At 46.2% G+C, this 18954-nt stretch overlaps 1 protein-coding gene across 1 annotated transcript in view; it reads right to left on the minus strand.

Annotated features, from left to right (window-relative positions):
• MGA (MAX dimerization protein MGA) overlaps window positions 1–18954 on the minus strand; it is an 801076-nt gene that overhangs the window by 346373 nt on the left and 435749 nt on the right. Inside the window, 1 exon segment of the mRNA XM_030215215.1 lies at window positions 16218–16494. Within this exon segment, the coding sequence (XP_030071075.1) occupies window positions 16218–16494 (277 nt within the window).

The raw sequence follows: 18954 nt of genomic DNA on the forward strand, positions 1-18954 counted from the left end.
TTGATCAGGTGGATTCTAAGAATTTATTTCAGTTCAGAGAATCTGTCTACCCCTCCAGCAGATTCCATACTTACTACTGACTCTCAACCAACTGCTCAGACATTGGCAGACTTTTTTTCCAATAAGATCTACTATTCGAGAAGAACTTTCAGTCTCAAACACCTGAAGTATATCACGAGGTCATAGCCACTAATTCTCACTTAGGCATGCCGGTTAACCAAACGTGAAATATTTTTAAATCTATCACTGTTGATGATGAAAGAGCCCTATTGCCTAAACTTACAAAAAGTTATTGCATGCTTGATGACTATCCTCATTTATTTACTTATTCTCCACCTATTCTTCTTCTATGGTTAGTGACTTTTATGAACAATCTATTGGTTTCAGGCACATTTCCTTTAGAGATGGGTCATATAGTACTTACACCAATAACACTATTTAAGATCTGGATTTGTCTCATGCTTCCAGCTTTAGGCCTGTTGCCAGTATTCCATTGTTACCTAAACTAATGGAGAGTTTGGTTAGCAAACAATTATCTCAATTTATAGAATCATATTTTTGTTTTCATCTATCTCAAGTTGGATTTCAGGTTCAACATAGTACAGAATCCTTACTACTCATATTGACATCTATAGTTGTATTATCTATTCTAGGGAAAACAGCTGTTGCTTGCTACAATTTGATCTCTGCCGCATTTGACTCAGTAGATCATGATCTACTGAGACCAACGTTAAGTGAACCCGGCCTTCCGAGTCCAGTACTGAAGTGGTTTGGTGAATTCTTGTAAGGTTTGGAAAGGAGGGGTTCCTCAAGGTTCCCCCCTATCTCCTATGCTATATAATTTTTTTATGAGCTCTTTAGGGACCACAGCTTTTCCTGATATCCATTTTTTTCATATGCTGATGACATTTTAATGTTAGTACCAACGTGTCCTTTAATGGAAGATACCTTTACTTGTGCTTCTGTCCGACACGCTCAGAAGACTCTAGCAAATTTTGCTATATGAAATGCCGGTTCCTGGGCCGGCACAAATCGCCGACCCAATTGTGAGAATAATCAGCCTGTTGTCCTCGGAGAATACCTGCTACAGGTAAGTATCTTTGCTTTCCCTAACTTGCACCCATAATTTTAACAAAATATATATCTACTTTGAGCATCTTTAAGCACTACCACTGCTGTGCATGCCAGGGATAAGTACAGCAATCCCCCCCCCCCCCCCAAAGAACTCCAAACCTCAACCAACCCTCTGCCTCTTCAGTTTTGAGTGATGTAAGTCATTAAGTCTCATTTCTTGTAAACATGCTATATCTGTGCCCTGTCTCCTCAATTGTTTATCGTTTATTAAACTTGCTATTCTGCTTAGTTGCTTGCAAATTAAAGCAGTTTACAATTAAAACAAAAAATTTAAAACAAGAAGAAGAAATAGAAAGGAATACCAGTTGTAGACAGGAAAGAATAAACTACTTACCATACAAGCACTAGCCCAATTATTCAAGGAACATACTCAAAAAACATAGGGCACCTTTTACTAAGTGACAGTAAGCCCAACGCGGGCTTACTACTTGCTAAACAGAAAATACCACCAGGCTACTGCAGCAATCCGGTGGTACTTACCACTCTGAGCCCACCTTCATATCCAGCGATACAAAAATACTTATTTTTGTAGCACTGGAGTGTACCCGGCAGTAATCGGGCAGTGCCGTGTGCTGTCTGGTTACCGCCAGGTTAGTGCAGGAGACCTTACTGCCCCCTCAATGGGTAGTAGTAAGGGCTCCCCCATGAAATGGCCAGACAGCTAGTGCTTTACTTGCCGCGCAACCATTTCCTGCAGGAAAGAAAGACTTCCCTTTTACCCGGCTGTGGTGAAAGGGGGCCTTGGTGCACGTGAAAAACACGCGCCGCAGCCAGCGAAGGCCCCCTTTTGCAGCAGCTTGGTAAAAGGGATCCATAGTTAAAATACAATTATCTTATCATTCAATCACTAACCCATTCAGACATCCATACAGAAAGTTACAACACATACTAAGTCAAATAAACTCCTAATTCAAACAAATAAATCTATTCCTGACCTCCCGATGCAGAATCAACCCTGGCCTAAACTCTGAAACAGGTGGGTCTTTGTGAACGAAACAAGTATAAGATGTTTCAAGCTGGAGGTGATGTTATACATTTTATAACATCAGGCACAATATAATAACTATAAAGCGAAGTTTCTTACCTGAAGCAGGTATTCTCCGAGGCCAGCAGGCTGGATATTCTCACGTGTGAGTGACATCACGTTGGCCCCCGGAGGATTTGTAGCAAAATACTCTAAAAATCTCTTCTGGAGCGTTCCCTCGCGCGTGGCGTCCATACTGCGCATGTAGTTTCCCGCCCGTCGCGCGGTCACGTTCTTCAGTTGAATCCAATAGATGAAAAGAAAGACAACTCCAAAGGGGAGGTGGGAGGGTTTGTGAGAATATCCAGCCTGTTGTCCTCAGAGAATACCTGCTTCAGGTAAGAAACTTCGCTTTCTCCGAGGACAAGCAGGCTGATATTCTCACGTGTGGGGTATCCCTAGCCCCCAGGCTCACTCAAAACAATAACCATTGGTCAATTGGACCTCGCAACGGCGAGGGCATAACAAGGATTGACCTGAAACATGAAACATCTGAGAGTGCAGCCTGGAACAGAATAAAAATGGGCCTAGGAGGGTTGGAGTTGGATTCTAAACCACAAACAGATTCTGCAGCACCGACTGCCCAAACCGACTGTCGCATCGACTGTCCTGCTGAAGGCAGTAGTGAGATGTGAATGTGTGGACTGATGACCACGTCGCAGCCTTGCAGATCTCTTCAATAATGGCTGACCTGAGATGAGCCACTGACGCAGCCATGGCTCTAACATTATGAGCCGTGACATGGCCCTCTAAAGTCAGCCCAGCTTGGGCATAAGTGAAGGAAATGCAATCTGCTAGCCAATTAGATATGGTGTGTTTCCCGACAGCAACTCCCCTCTTGTTGGGATTAAAAGAAATAAACAACTGGGCGGACTGTCTGTGGGGGCTTTCCACTCAACGTAAAAGGCTAATGCTCTTTTGCAGTCCAAAGTGTGCAGCTTGCTTTCGCCAGGACGGGTATGAGGACAGGGAAAGAATGTTGGCAAGACAATCAACTGGTTCAGATGGAACTCCGACACCACCTTCGGCAGGAACTTAGGGTGGGTGTGAGGACTACTCTGTTATGATGAAATTTAAGATAAGAAGCATGAACCACTAGAGCCTGAAGGTCACTGACCCTACGAGCTGAAGTAACAGGCACCAAGAAAATGACCTTCCAGGTCAAGTACTTCAGATGGCAGGAATTCAGTGGCTCGAAAGGGGGTTTCATCAGCTGGGTGAGAACGACATTGAGATCCCATGACACTGGAGGAGGCTTGACAGGGGGCTTTGACAAAAGCAAACCTCTCACGAAGCGAACAACTAAAGGCTGTCCAGAGATAGGCTGACCTTCTACACGTTGATGATAAGCACTAATTGTACTAAGGTGAACTCTTGGTCTTGAGACCAGACTCTGATAAGTGTAGGAGGTATTCAAGCAGGGTCTGTGTTGCACAAGAAAATGGATCTAGGGCCCTGCTGTCACACCAGAAGGCAAACCTCTTCCATTTAATGGAGTAACACCTTTTAGTGGAATCTTTCCTGGAAGCAAGCAAGAATCGGGAGACACCCTCAGAAAGACCCAAGGAGGCGAATTCTAATCTCTCAACATCCAGGCCGTGAGAGCCAGAGACTGGAGGTTGGAATGTAAAAGCGCCCCCTCGTTCTGAGTAATGAGGGTTGGAAAACACTCCAATCTCCACGGTCCTTCGGAAGATAACTCCAGAAGAGGAGGAAACCAGATCTGACAGGGCCAGAAGGGATCAATCAGAATCATGGTCCCTCGGTCTGCTTGAGTTTCAAGCAAAGTCTTCCCCACCAGAAGTATGGGAGGATACGCGTATAGAAGACCTGCCCCCAATGAAGGAGAAAGGCATCCGACACTAGTCTGCCGTGGGTCTGTAGTTTGGAACTGAACTGAGGGACCTTGTGATTGAGTTCAGTGGCAAAAAGATCCACCGAGGGGGTGCCCCATGCTCGGAAAATCTTTCTGGCTACAGCCATGTTCAGCGACCACTCATGAGGTTGCATTATCCTGCTCAACCTGTCGGCCAGACTGTTGTTTACGCCGGCTAGATAATGGCTTGGAGAAGCATGTCGTGTTGGCGAGCCCAAAGCCACATCTGCATGGCTTCCTGACACAGAGGGCGAGATCCGGTACCCCCTTGCTTGTTGAGGTAGTACATCGCAACCTGATTGTCTGTTTGAATTAGAATAATTTGGTTGGATAGCCGATCTCTGAAAGCCTTTAGAGCGTTCCAGATCGCTCGCAACTCCAGGAGGTTGATCTGAAGACGCTTTTCCTGAAGGGACCAAGCTCTTTGAGTATGAAGCCCAACTACATGCGCTCCCCACCCTAGGAGAGATGCATCCGTCGTCAGCACTTTTGTGGCTGAGGAATTTGGAATGGGCGCCCCAAACCAGATTGGATCAAATTGTCCGCCACTGAAGGGAATTCTGAAAGTCGGTGGACAGCCGGATCACATCCTCTAGATACCCTGTAGCTTGATACCACTTGGAAGCTAGGGTCCAATGAGTTGATCTCATGTGTAGACGTGCCATGGGAGTTACATGAACTGTGGAAGCCATGTGCCCCAGAAGTCTCAACATCTGCCGAGCTGTGATCTGCTGAGACACTTGAACCCTGGAGACTAGAGACAGAAGGTTGTCTGCTCTTGGCTCGGGAAGAAAGGCACAAGCTGTCTTCATGCACAACAGAGCCCCTATGAATTCCAATTTTTGAACAGGCCTGAGATGGAACATTGGGTAATTGATTACAAACCCTAGTAGCTCCAGCACTTGAATAGTCATCTGCATGGACTGTAAAGCTCCTGCCTGGGAGGTGCTCTTCACCAGCCAATCGTCGAGATAAGGGAACACATGCACTCCCAGTTTGCGAACAGACGCTGCAACAACTGCCAGGCACTTGGTAAATACCCTGGGCGCAGACGCCAAGCCAAAAGGCAGCACACAGTACTGAAAGTGCTGCGTTCCCAGCCGAAATCGCAGATACTTCCTGTGAGCTGGAAGTATTAAAATGTAAGCATCCTTTAAGTCCAGAGAGCATAGCCAATCGTTTTCCTGAATCATGGGAAGAAGGGTGCCCAGGGAAAGCATCCTGAACTTTTCTCGAACCAGATATTTGTTCAGGCCCCTTAGGTCTAGGATGGGACGCATCCCCCCTGTTTTCTTTTCCACAAGGAAGTACCTGGAATAGAATCCCATCCCTTCTTGCCCTGGTGGAACGGGCTCGACCGCATTGGCGCTGAGAAGGGCGGAGAGTTCCTCTGCAAGTACTTCCCTGTGCTGAGAGCTGAAGGACTGAGCTCTCGGTGGGCAATTTGGAGGTCTGGATTCCAGATTTAGGGTGTAACCGGACTATTTGAAGAACCCACCTGTCGGAGGTTACCAGAGGCCACCTTTGGTGAAAAAATTTTAACCTCCCTCCGACAGGCAGATCGTCCGGCACGGACACTTTGATAGCGGCTATGCTCAACTGGAGCCAGTCAAAAACCCGTCCCTGGTTTTGCTGGGGAGCTGCAGGGGCCTGTTTCGGCGCACGCTGTTGACGAGAACGAGCGCATTGTGGCAGAGCCTGAACCGGCTGTCGAGAAGCAGGAGTGTAGCTACGGCCCCTAGAGGCGTAGGAAGCACTTGTCTTCCCTTTAAAAAACTTCCTAGATGAGCAAGTAAAGAAGGCGTTCCGGCGGGATAGAGAATCCATAGCGTTATCACGCTGATAGAGATGATCAATCAACTCTTCAACCTTCTATCCAAAAAGATGATCCCCCCGGCAAGGGATATCCGCAATCTTCTGCTGAGTCCTTTCCTCCAGGTTAGAGGCACGCAGCCATGAGAGTCTGCGCATCACTATACCCATAGCAGAAAATCTGGATGTCACATCGCAAGTATTGTAAATGCCCCTGGACAGGAATTTGCGACACGCCTTCTGCTGCCTGACCACTTGACGAAAAGGCTCAGCCTGCTCCGGCGGGAGCGCGTCAACCAAGCTCTCAAGCTGCCTCACTGAGTTCCGCAAATGAATGCTGGTAAAGAAGAGCTGGTACGATAGAATTTTGGATGCGAGCATGCCAGCCTGATACGCCTTTCTCCCAAAAGAGTCCAAGGTTCTATGTCCCCGCCCCGGGGGCACAGAGGCACAGTTCCCAGAACTCTTGGCCCTTCTGAGAGCAGAATCCACCAATGCAGAATCATGAGGCAACTGAGGTCGGACAAAACTGGGTTCCCCGTGGATCCGATACTGGGACTCAGCCTTTTTGGGGATTGTTGGGCATGAAAGAGGCTTCTCCCAGTTCCTCATCAGCACTTCCCTGAGTGTATCATGAAAGGAACTGTGGTGGAAGGTGGAGATGGATAATCCAGGACCTCGAGCATCTTGGCCCTGGGCTCATCCACAGTATCCACAGGGTGAGGGAATGGCCTCAGACATTTCCCGCACAAAAGATGAAAAAGACAAGCTCTCCGGAGGGGAGAGCTGCCTCTGAGGTGAGGGAGTTGAATCAGATGAAAGACCTAGAGTCTCCTCGGCAGAGAAAACTCCATGCCTGCCATCCTCATCAGATGAGTCATCATCGGATGGGGCCAACAGCTCAGAAAGAGCAGCCCGGATCCGAGCCCATCTCGACATGGAGGTACAGTGACCTCGATGACGGTGTTGAGAAGTCGACTCCCCAGGAGACTCTGGTGAAGCTTCCTCCACCGATGGCAATGGAGAGTTGACCCGGGAGGCTGCTGACTCTGGTACCGCTTGAAGGAGACCTCACCACCGGCAAAAGGCTAGATGCCACAGGAGCCTCTGGCACCCTCGGTACCGGTACCTCTGGTGCCGGGCGCAAATGGTGCAGCACCGCTACCATAAAATTGGGAAACAGAGCCTTGATGCGCTCATCAAGAGAAGCTGTCGAGGAAGGCTGCGCCCCGGTGTGAGCTTCGGAGACAGAATCTGCAGAGGCTGGGGAGCCGGTACTGGGCTGCCAGACGACCGTCGCGTCGACACCTCCATCACAGAGGGAGAGCGATCCTCTCGGCGTCGACGCTTCTTGGGTGCCAAATGCTTCGACGACCTGGAGCTCCCGGTACCGTGTCGAGAAGGAGAACGATTACGGTGCTTCTTGGCCTTCGCCCGACACCCGTCATCGAGACTCCTCGGTACCGGTGAGGAGGACGTGGAATCCACGCGTCTCCTCGGGGCCGGGCCCGATACAGGTCGGTCCCGGAGGGCCTTCAAAGCAGGAGGCGCCGAGGCGGATGGAGATCCACTTGATGCATCACTGCTCGCAGCGTGCATCGGTCTTTTGGCAGCCTGTACCTGGTCTCCCGACACCAACGCTGCCCTCGACGTCACTGATGTCGACGCCGAGGTACCGGACCCAAAAAGGTTTTCTCTCTGGGCCTCTCTGGAGATCTGAGTGCGCTTTTTCATTTTTAGGCACAACTTACAGGTCTCCTGAAGATGGTCGGGCCCAAGGCACTGAAGGCATCAGGAGTGCAGATCAGTGCCAAAGATGGTCCAGTTGCAGCAGGCGCATGGCTTGAAGCTGCTGGCAGGAAAAATTGCGTCCACGAAACCAAAAGACGCGATTTTGTCAGAAAAATGAAAAGCAAGGAGAAAAAACCTGACCGAGCAACCTAAACACGGTCGCGACGAAAAAGGAAACTTATAAAGTGGGAAAAAACTGAAAAATAAAGGTTTTTTTTTTTAAACAGCCCTCGTAGAAAGGTACGGAAAGCACGGTCTTCGACGAAGATGAGAAGAAATTTCACTCCGGGAGCAAGGAAACGCGAAGTGCTCAAAAAGAACTCCGTGTCTCCTCAGACACGGAAAAGAAGAAACTGAGGAGCGTGACCGCACGACGGGCGCAAAACTACGTTCGTGCATGCGCAGTACAGACGTCGCCCGCGAGGGAACGCTCCAGAAGAGATGTTTAGAATATTTTGCTACAAATCCTCCGGGGACCGACGTGACGTCACCCACACGTGAGAATATCAGCCTGCTTGTCCTCGGAGAATACAGAGATTACAATTAAAAAATTAAAAAAATAAAGAACAGAAGTAGTCCAGATAATCGGAGTCCTATTGTATTATATTCTGGCTTAGATACTGTGGGTATAGCAGAGGGACCCAGACTGCAAGCTTTGACAATGCAGTTTTGGTTTCAGCCAAAACAAGGTGATGAGTTTCGGCTGCAGTTTTGGCTGAAACCTATAAGGCAGTTTTGGTTTCAGCCAAAACTGAAAAAAAAAAAAAAATCAGTTTTGGTCAGCCTCAGAGAGCTGGTTGCTGACAAGGCAGGGGTACCAGTGGAAGATGTGGAACAGGTGATATTAAAAAAAAAAGCAGCTGTAGAATTTTTTGAAACAACTGTACTAAGAGAGACACTGAGGCATATTTTCAAAGCACTTAGCCTTCCAAAGTTCCATAGAAAACCTATGGAACTTTGGAAGGCTAAGTGCTTTGAAAACATGCCTCACTGCATCCTAAGTAGATTGAGGTGGAGTTGGAGTGGGCTGAGCGTGGGAACCCGGTTCAGTAGTCATGATGGAGGTGTCCAGTATGGATGTTGTTTCTTTTTCCTTAATGAAGGCTGTGGCGGTAAGGGTTTTTGAATCACAGCGGGGGATGGAGTGGAATGGCAGGAAGATCATTTCTCCTCTTGAGTAAGGAAATGCTTAGACAATGTATTCGTGTGGTCAGGTAAGTCTTGTTTAGGGGTTAAGTAGGGAGCGCTGAGCAGAGAGTGTTTGATGGTCTTATTGTGCAGCTTCTTAGGAGCAGATTCAGAGGTCAGTTTGAAAGATTTAGCTGTGCTCTGATGAAATATGCTGAATTATTTGAGCAGGAGCTTTCCTTTCAGGGAAGAAACCCAAGTTATTTTATTCCACAGTGCTGATACCCCTTGGTACTGACAACGCACATGGGGTCAGAAGCATATTCAAAGCTAACAGAAGGAAAGTCCGTCAGTACCTGAATTAAGCCCTTTGCGTCGGCATAATTATGTTCCTGACATAATACAAAGTCAAATTTAAATGTTTCAGGAAGCTGTCAGCTTTACCCAGTCAGACAGCAAGGGCAAAAGGTTTGCTATGGAGCGCAGAAAAAGAAGAACTGACTGGAGCGCAGAAAAAGAAGAACTGACTGCTATCATCCCCAGCTGGGAAGAAGCTAAAGTTGCTTCATTCATGACCCAAAGATCAGACGCTAGAGGCTGTTAGCACATTACTAGCGCCTGCGTTTGCTATCGCCCCATGATCAGAGCCCCCGAGCGCAAAACAGGGCTCTCAGAGCAAATAGCATGCAAATGCACGCTAAACCTATTCATCCCCAATGATCAGCAACCAGTACGCCAAAGATTGGCCCACTGGCTGCAGCAAACCCTATGCCAGCTCAGAGCTGGCATTAGGGTTTGCAGAGCATTGGGGAGGAACGGTAGGCCCTGTCCAGCATGCATTTGCATGCTAGCAGGCCCCCATTCCCCCCAATGAAGCAACCTCCCCCAGGAACCCACGACCCTCCCAGCAACAGGGGGGCTGGAGGTCCGTTGTACCTCCGGTCCCCCCCCCCCCCCCCCCGATATAGGTTCAAGGAGGGCTCGAGATCCGGTGGGTCTCCAGCCCTGCCTTTCCCCCCCCCAGTATTTCTAACAAGTCCCTGGTGGCTCAGTGGGCGACTGATGACCCCACCTTCCCCCAGCAATAGGGGCTAGAGGTTTGGTGGACCTCCAGTCCCCCCGACAGGTTCAGGGAGGGCTGGAGAGCCAGTGGGTCTCTAGCCCCTCATCATTAGCAAGAATTCCCTGGTGGTCCAGTGGGCCGCTGTCAATGCCCCTACTCCCTCTACTTTGAATTGGTCCCTCCTCTTCCTTCGACGACGCCTACAAAATGGCGACACCCAGCCCTGCCCAGTGTATCCTAGGATGTGCTGGCCAGGGCTTCACACCATATAAGGGATAAGTTTAGGCTTAACTGTATTTAATTTATAGATTTTACTAGGTATGTCCTTCTTTGTCATTTTGGGTTGCTGTGCTTTTCTATCAATGATTGCAGTATTTATTTGTTTGTATGTATGGGTTGTATTTTTTAAAAAATGTAAACGGATCTGTTTTGCACCAGCAATAAGAAACGGTATATAAAATGAATAAATGATAAATGATGATGCCAAGTAACAGGAGTCATACAGAGCTGGCACAACAAGTGGCAGGAGATTGAATAGAGAAGATGAAGTAGGCAGTGGTGTAGGACATCCCACTGTATTGAAGCATCGTGGAACAGCCAGGGATACCTAAAGGAAACAACACTCTGACAGACTTTAGCCAGGGAGGGCATCTGGACTGGTCTGGTATGATTAAAGAAAAGAAACTTATCAGGTAAGAACATAATTTTTCCTTCCTTGTCATCTGTACCAGACCAGTCCAGACTAATGGGATGTAGCAAAGCAGTTTCCTAAAGGGGGGGGGGGGGGGGGGGGGGGGGAGGGAGGGAGAGAACAGAAGAATACAGAAGGTTGAAAAAACAACAAGCTATACACACAGCAAAAACTGATCAGCAGAAAAAGATTTGAATATTCGAACCACCAGGCTACCAAAATGGAACAGAGTTAGATAGACACTAGAAAAGGAACTGAAACGTAAAACAAATGTCCTGAGCAAAAGAAAAACTATGCACCCCTGTCCCAAGAGTAGCAAAAGAAACAGCAAAGAAACTCATGCCAAAGGACCACCCCCCTGGAAGGAAGGCAGCAGTCGTATCCGAGCAACAAGAAGAACTGTCTCTCCTAGACCAGGATGCACTTCTCCGAACCCTGGCAGGACAAAGTAACTCCAAAACCTGCCGGTCTGCCCTGAGTCCAAGATGGTCGGAGGAAGCAACCCTAACAAGTACTAGGAGTACGCAACCCCAAACAGTGTGCCACACTTCACAGAAGAAAGAAAGAAGGCCCAGGAACCACCCAGACCCGCGCCTAGTGAGAGAATCAAACTCCACAGAACAAGAGATCAACTAACTGGAGTGCTAGTCTCTTCAGGAGAACCATGAAGAAAAGGGCAGCAGTATACCAAGGTACAACTGCAGAAAGAGAGTACTCCTAAACCAGCTCGCTCTGGATTTAAGGATGAAAGAACAGAGCCAAGAGAACAAAAGGAGACAAAAGAAAGAGAGTCAAGAGCTACACTGCGGAGAAAAGATCCCCAAGGTGCCAAGAAGCCACAAAAGGAGCAGAGATGAATACAAACTCCAGCAATGGAGAAGTTTCTTGCCAGCCACCAAGAGGCTATGGCAAGAAAAAGAAAAGGTGCAACAGGAATGGTAGCTAACAGGAGACAAGGCAGCCTTGTCTAGCAATCTAAACTGCGGTATGCCACAGCTGCCGAGAAGTTACTGTATCCAACCCACAGAAAAGAGCTGGGGTTGACCAACAAGGTGTATATGCCTTCCTATGCTTGGCCTGTTACTAAGGGCTAGGCCTAAGGCCTGTACTGTCAGTTTGGTTCTCATATGTTAGCCTACTAACTCAGCATCTTGTGTAACAATCATTGCTTTCTCAGGAGCTGAGAACTGGCACTTCATAACATTTGTTAGCTGAGTATGTTTTTCATATAGGGTGGATGTAACCTTGTAAGTTGCTAGGAGACAGGCTGAGGACACAGTGTGAGATGAGACTAACATGTCCAGAATGTTTCATTTGGGGAGATAGACAGAGAGAGGACACAAGGGTATTGTGTTCTGGCTGTGCACAAAGAACAGATAACCGATTAGCCAATGGCTACTAAGGGTGCATGTGCCCACAATGTCAGGAGAGACTGATATACCCATATATGGTATAGGCTACTTTCTGATTTCAGTTTAAGAGAAAATCACATGATTTATGAGAAATGTAATTTGCAACAGTATATATGTGATGTCCAGGAGGTGTTAGCTGAGCAGTCCTTGTCTTTCAGGATGCGCATTGCTGACTGACAACCTGCTCCAGGGAAGAGAACTATTTTTTGTATTTTTGGCTCTGTGAGATACTAATAAAGGTAATTTACTGGCTGCGCCTGAGTCTAAGTTCTCTTTCTTATCTGTGTTTTCCCTCCCTGGGGGACTAAGGGACGGAAAATACACAAAGGTGAAACAGTGCCCAACAGATAGAGGTGAAAATATGCTCCACAGTCAGAGACTGAACTGTGCTCAAGGGACAGAAACGAAGCTGTGTTCATCAGGCAGAGTAGGATCCGTGTTCAACGAGAACGAATGGATTTGCACTCAAAGTACACAAACTGAGCCATGCACCACAGGCAAAGGAGTTGCACACCTCTGGCAAACATAGAAATGCACTTAATAAGCACAGAAAAAGATGAGAGTAACAGACAGAGGATGAGCAGTGCCCCACTGAAAGAGCTGGATGTTAGAGGTACCTGCAGAACTGAAGCGGTAGCGATGGAACTGTGTATAAAATGCAGACAAGGAGCTGCACTCCGGACGACGGCAAGGAACTGCGCTCCAGACACCGGCAAGGAATTATGCTTCCTATGCAGACATGAAGCTGTGCAGCACCTGCAGTCACAGAGCTCTGCTTCACCTACTGCCCTGGAACTGCGCCCAATCTGCAGAGAAGAGTTGTGCTAAACACACAGAGATGGAGCTACACTCAATAGGCAGTGGAGCTGCGCTCCACATGCAGACAGGAAGCTGCGTTCCATACGCAGAGAGCTGCATGCCACACACAGACAAGGAGTTGTGTTCCACACGCAGGCACAGGACTGCATCCCACACTGTGACCTGCAGAGAAAGAACTACACGCAACATGCGACAATCGAGCTGCGTTCAACATGCAGAGATAAGAGGCTGCAGAATATGCATTGAAGGAACTTCACTAAACATGCCATGATAAAGCTGTCCTCAACATATAGCGATGGAGCTAAAGTCAACCTGGAACCGTGGAACTGAGCCCAAAGTGCAGCGATGGAGCCATGCCCAATATGGAATGGTGGAACTGCATGGAACAATATAGCTGCGCTCAACATGCAGTGATGGAGCTGTGTTAACATGCAAAATGCATAGATGGAGCCCTGGGGAACAACCAGAGAAGATGCTGCTGCCAGGAGGCCAACAAGAAAGGAGCACAACTTGTGGAAATACAGACCTGGCACTGCACTCCCCTGGCCCAGATGGACTAAAACTACAAGAAGAGAAGGCCCCATGCCACAAGAAACACTCTCAGCCCCCAAGTGGTCTCTGAGCCACAATGATCGCCTTCCTAGGCAACCGAGATGGAGCAGAAGTCAACGTAGAGAAAACTCTCGCCAAGAGGGAGGTAAGCACCACAGGTCTGGAATCCTCAGACCATAGGGGCAAAATGCAGCCGTAAGGCAGTGAGGAAGAAACAACTCTCGCCAGGCCAGGAACAAAGAGGAAGCTGGCCACTAACATCAAACTGAGGAAAAACCAGCTGAGGGAGAGTCAAATTCCAGTCCTAGAACAGAGCCACTTCCCTGCAGAATAGTAGAGAAAAGCGGAGAGCTAAGAGGCGATAATCCAGATGCACAGTAATAGATCTGCTCAGCAGGAAAGAAAAAGGAAGGAGTGCCAAATATGCCAGGAGAGAGACGCCTGAAACTAGAAAAGGCAAAATCCGCCTGTGCCAGGCTAACATTCCCACCCGAAAGCAAGAAAAGCAAGGAAGAGCTGTGGCAAATTAGTCCTAAAAAGGCACATTCCTGTAAAGAGACACTGAACTGAGTCCAAGCAAAAGACTGGCAAGAATGTCGCTCCCGAGGGTACTCAGAAGAGGGATATGAGCTAGCAGTTGCACACCAAGGGCAACTCGGAACCCCGCCAGAAGGAAAGTACCCTGCAGAGAAACCAGCGCAGACAGGAGGGATCCATGGGGATGAGAGAACCAGAACCTCCCTAAGGAAGGGAGGAAAAACTGCTGCCAAAACAAGAATCAAATAGCAGGGGCGTCTCAAGCAAGATTCCTGAAGCAGCAGAGACCGGACAGTCTGAAAAAGAATTGACCAACAGCCGCGTAAGGCTGACAGGAAAGAAAAAATAGGCCTGGACTAAAAAGACAGAGCCTGCAGCCAAACAGAGCCAGCGAGAGACTTCCTCCACTTTGGAAATGGCAGACTAAGACCTCCGAACCGCAAAGGTACAAGTTCCAGCAACAGGGCTGCCCTCTGAACCAGCTGCTGTCTAGGACTGTGGAAAAGAACTGAGTTTCGTGATCCAGACATGAGCCGTGCCCCACAAAAAAAATCAAAGCAATTGGTACCAGCTTGGAAGGGTCCAAGATCAGAATCAGATGCCGGCCAGCAAAATTCAAAGAAACTTCGCAAGCGGCCCCCTAAAATACTTTGCCAAAGGCGAGAAAGAGCGAAAACACCGCGAGGGAACAAAAAGGCCCGACAAAACCTGAGAGAACAGAGAAGCGGAGCCAAACGCAAGGACAGCGCCCGCCAAAAACAAAGGAGGCCCCGAGAAGAAGGAACTAAAAATGAATCAGGTAACAAGCAAGTTTCTTCCTCTTTTTTTAAACAATCTTCTTCACTAGTGACAGGAATAAATAAAGGTTTACCTCAGAGGCAGAAAAAGAAGGAAAACAAAGTTTCTTCTTCCTTTTTTTTAAACTCTTCACTAGTGACAGGAATAAAGGCTTACCTCTGAGGCAGAAATTCAGATATACCTATCACCACAGAAGAGAAGAACCCCCACAGGGGAGACAAGTTACTCTATGTCACAATCAACCATCACCCTGCTAGAAAGACAGCCAGGGAAGGGGAGGGAAACAGGGTCACTGGATATCAACCTAGCAGGCAGATGAGGAACTCAGGACAACGGAGTACCATCTAAAACTAGCCCCAACATGGCTACCAGCACACCACTGGCTCCACTGTCACCCGAAGAATCTGGGACAGGAGCTACCAGCCAGCAAACCAGAGCAGCTGCACGATCCGTCCACCATCCGCTAGGAGACAGAGAAAATACTGAACATTCCAGGCTGCAGGATACTCTTAAGGGGCGGTTTACTTGGAACTATTTTCTCTGTGTCCTTCCATTAGTAGATGAACACAACCCATTAATCTGGACTGGTCTGGTATAGATGACAAGGAAGGAGATATTTTATAGAAGAAAATTTCGTGGCTCACTTTGTATTTGTTAATGGTTTCTAACTCCTTTTCTATTGCATTTGTATATTTCGACAGTTTGAGTTATTCATAACTTGTTTAACTGTAAGTCACCAATAAAAAAGATTATTATAAAAAAATAGATATAGTTTAATGAATACAGACATCAGCCTGAAATCTATATCATTTAAAGACATTCTGAACAACAGTAAAAGCTCTCCCCTACCCCCCCCCCCCCAAAAAAAAAAAAAATATTATAGCAACATGGTCCTTTCCCACTGTGATCATAGTTAAAAATAGAGGAAATGAGTTCTGCTGCCAGGATAAAGCAGAATGTGGAGATAGTGATCTCCGGTACTGGTCACAATTTCCAGGGGCTATCAAGTGACACTGATTTATTGAGACGTGCAACAGAGAAAAAGCTTACCTTTATAATTAACTGGGCTCGGGATGTGAAAAGAAAATGAGCAGAACCAAGTCCCTGTTCCCACAGTTTATGGTGTAAGAACCTGTTAGTGAGCTAGGCTTTTGTGATTCATCACAACATTCTCCAGGGACAATGGTTGCAAATTAATAAAAGGACAGCCACTGTGTACTTTCAGATTTTCATGAAACCATTTCAAATGTGATTCTCAACCAACTAAAAACAGAATACAGCATTTCTCTTGAAGTAGGGAAGCCAAATGTAGTAAGACACTAAAGCTGCTCACCAACATAATCACCAACACTACTTCATTTTGGTACAATGTTTTTATTTTCCCAGTGATAGCAGAATGTGCACTTAAGAAAATTTCAATTAAACAAGCAAGTTCTTTAAAATATGTTTAGAAGCTGCCAACTGCTAAAGGCACGAAGCACTCTGAGAAAAATGTTTCAATGAATTCCTTCTCATGCGCACAGGTGCTACAGTTGGCAAACTGAGTGTTTAAAAAAACAAAGAAATTAGTTTTGACATACCTACTGGTTTCTGTGCAGAAACATTCAGGTTTGTGAGAGTAGGCTTCGTGCCATCACTCATAGTAGTTATAGTAGAAAAGTCAAGAGCTGAGGTTGTGACAGAAGAAGCTGTTTTGGCATCTGATGATAACTTTGAAATCACAGTACTTAGGCTGGATATATCCAGTACTGTGGGCCGCAGTCTGCCAGTAATGTAGGCAGCTAGCCGATTAGCTGGATGTAGGGCACCCATTTGTCCTAACAGCAGCTTGGCCTGGGGGTAGCTTTTACCATTAACCTTAAAGAAAAGAAGAAGAAACAAATGTGAAAAGATAGTAATATTTTGCAACATTACATGGCCAACCTCTCCCTTTATGGACCATTAACTAGTATAATTAACAAGTCAAACAGTGGAGCCAGCCAACATATATGGAATCAGATGATTCTTTATTATTCTTATAGTCAGCAAATGAAGGCAGACCCGACACAGCTGTGTTTCGGCACATATATATGCCTGCGTCAGGGGTAAAGTAACTTTTTGTATTGTAATGTCAGAAAATGAATCATTAGCTGGTTCAATGTTTTCTTACTCCTTGAAATCAGCATCTCGGTGAAAGACGACACTAGCAAATGCCTTTCAACTTCTTTTTTGTAGCTAGCATAATTAACACCTGTCTATAATTAAGTTTTATTTCAGGTATACTGAACTATTTAACTTATTTCAGGTATACTGCACTATTTCCCATCCCCCATCTCTCTTTTTCCTATCAGCCACATGCTTTGATGGGGTCTCATGTTGCTAAGGCAATTCAGACACCTGGTATATCCTGTTACAAAAGGGAGTTAGAGATGTGGCAAGGACCCAATTGCAAGCTTCCAGCACATAAGAAAGTTCCAGTTACAAGTCTCCAGCTCATATGCAGCAACTATGATTGGTCCAGGGTAGAGGACAGGTGGATGCTCACAACAGCCTATAAAACCCTGCTGCAGACAAAGGAACTCTGAAAAACCAGGCATGTTTTGAGAGAGAGTGTTTCAGATCCGTCCAATGGCCTATGGTTTTTCCCAAGGGGGTTTTACTTTCCCCCCCTTGATAGAAACGAATTCTCTATAGCTATGAATCTTTCTTTCCTTCATTCTTTCTGTCTCTGCTTTCTCTCTGTTCTGTGACCTTTGTATGCGGAACAAACTTTTCTTCCTTCGTTATCTAATTGGTCTAATTACCAGAGGTACTGATGTTAGATTTTGTAAGTTTGTTATAACTTGAAACTGATGTCTGATGCTGTGCTGATGGGTAATTAAAAAGACTTAATTCTCTCTAATTCTTGTACAATTTTTTCTATAATATTTAATAGATTTCGTAAGTGTTTTAGCGAATAGCAAACCAAACGCAGCCTAGAACACACCATATAGAAGAACTCACATAAGTAAATCTATTTACAAAAACATATCTTAAATATTCCATTTGCTATTCTTTGTCTAGCAATGCTGATCTGTGCTATACTTACATATACAGCCTTCAATTGGTTATGATTTGGAAAGGAGATTGCTTGGCTAAGAAAAGTGAAATGACAAATGTTTTATTAGGGAAAATTCACAGCTGAAGCTTGCTCTTCTGCTCAAATCTAATTTTCAGTTAAATAAGGAAATGCATGCAATATACTAATATGCAGGAATTTTCTCTATTTGCTTTTCATTTTCTTGCTAGTAAATCCTATTTAGTACAAGTGCCATATAGCCCCACATTCCAGATCAGGTCACTTAAATTTGGCTCTATCCTTATGTTCCACCTACTGGAGTTACCATCAAAGCCCACTCTAGTCTATCCAAATCTGTCTTGTCATTTGTGGGACCCAGACCATAAAAGTCTGCTCAGCACTGTTCTTGGTTCCAGCTACTGAAGTTGCCATTGTAGCCTTTTTCAGCTTACCCCTAAACTGGATTGCCATATACAGACACAGACCTACAAAGTCTGCCTGGCACCGGCCTTAGTTTTTTACAGCCAGAGTAGCTGTCCAAGTATCACTCACAAATCCACCCCCTGCAGCTATTTAAAATTTTTTTATTTTCTACCGTTTATTTTATAAATAGAGTTTCTCTGTGTTTATCCATGCCATTTGGAATTGTCTCTACCACTTCCTTCAAGAGGGCATTCCAGGCATTGACCACCCTTTCCGTGAAAAAGGATTTCCTGACATTACTTCCAAGTCTACCAACCCGCAACCTCAGTTCATGTCCTCTAGTTTTATCATTTCCCCTTCTCTGGATGAGATGTGTTTCTATATTAATACCTTTCAAGTATTTAAACATCTGTACCATACCTCCCCTGTCCCTTCTATCCTCCAGGCTATACATATTTAGGTCTTCCAGTCTCTTCTCATGTCTTATGGCGAAAGTTCCATATCATTTTTTTCGCCTTCCTCTGGACTGCTTCTAGTCTTTTTACATCCTTAGCAAGATACAGTGTCCAAAACTGAACACAATGCTCCAGGTGGGGCCTCACCAACTAAATCACATTCTATATTTACATGCTCAGCTTGCACTACGTTTATTGGGGGGAGGGGGTGTTCACATGAGAAGGGCCAATATTTACTCAGGCAATTTACATGTGCATAAATATCACATTTAAGCGTTAACTTTACATGAACATAAATGTTCGCAACTACATTTAGGTGCGTTGATTCTGAGTTATGCTAGTATTTTATAAGGATACTTACGCAGCTAAGTGTCCTTTCAGAATAGGCTCATTAGCCGAGTC

The sequence above is a fragment of the Microcaecilia unicolor genome, chromosome 9 (genome assembly GCF_901765095.1).
Source record: "Microcaecilia unicolor chromosome 9, aMicUni1.1, whole genome shotgun sequence".
Taxonomy (NCBI): Eukaryota; Metazoa; Chordata; class Amphibia; order Gymnophiona; family Siphonopidae; genus Microcaecilia; species Microcaecilia unicolor.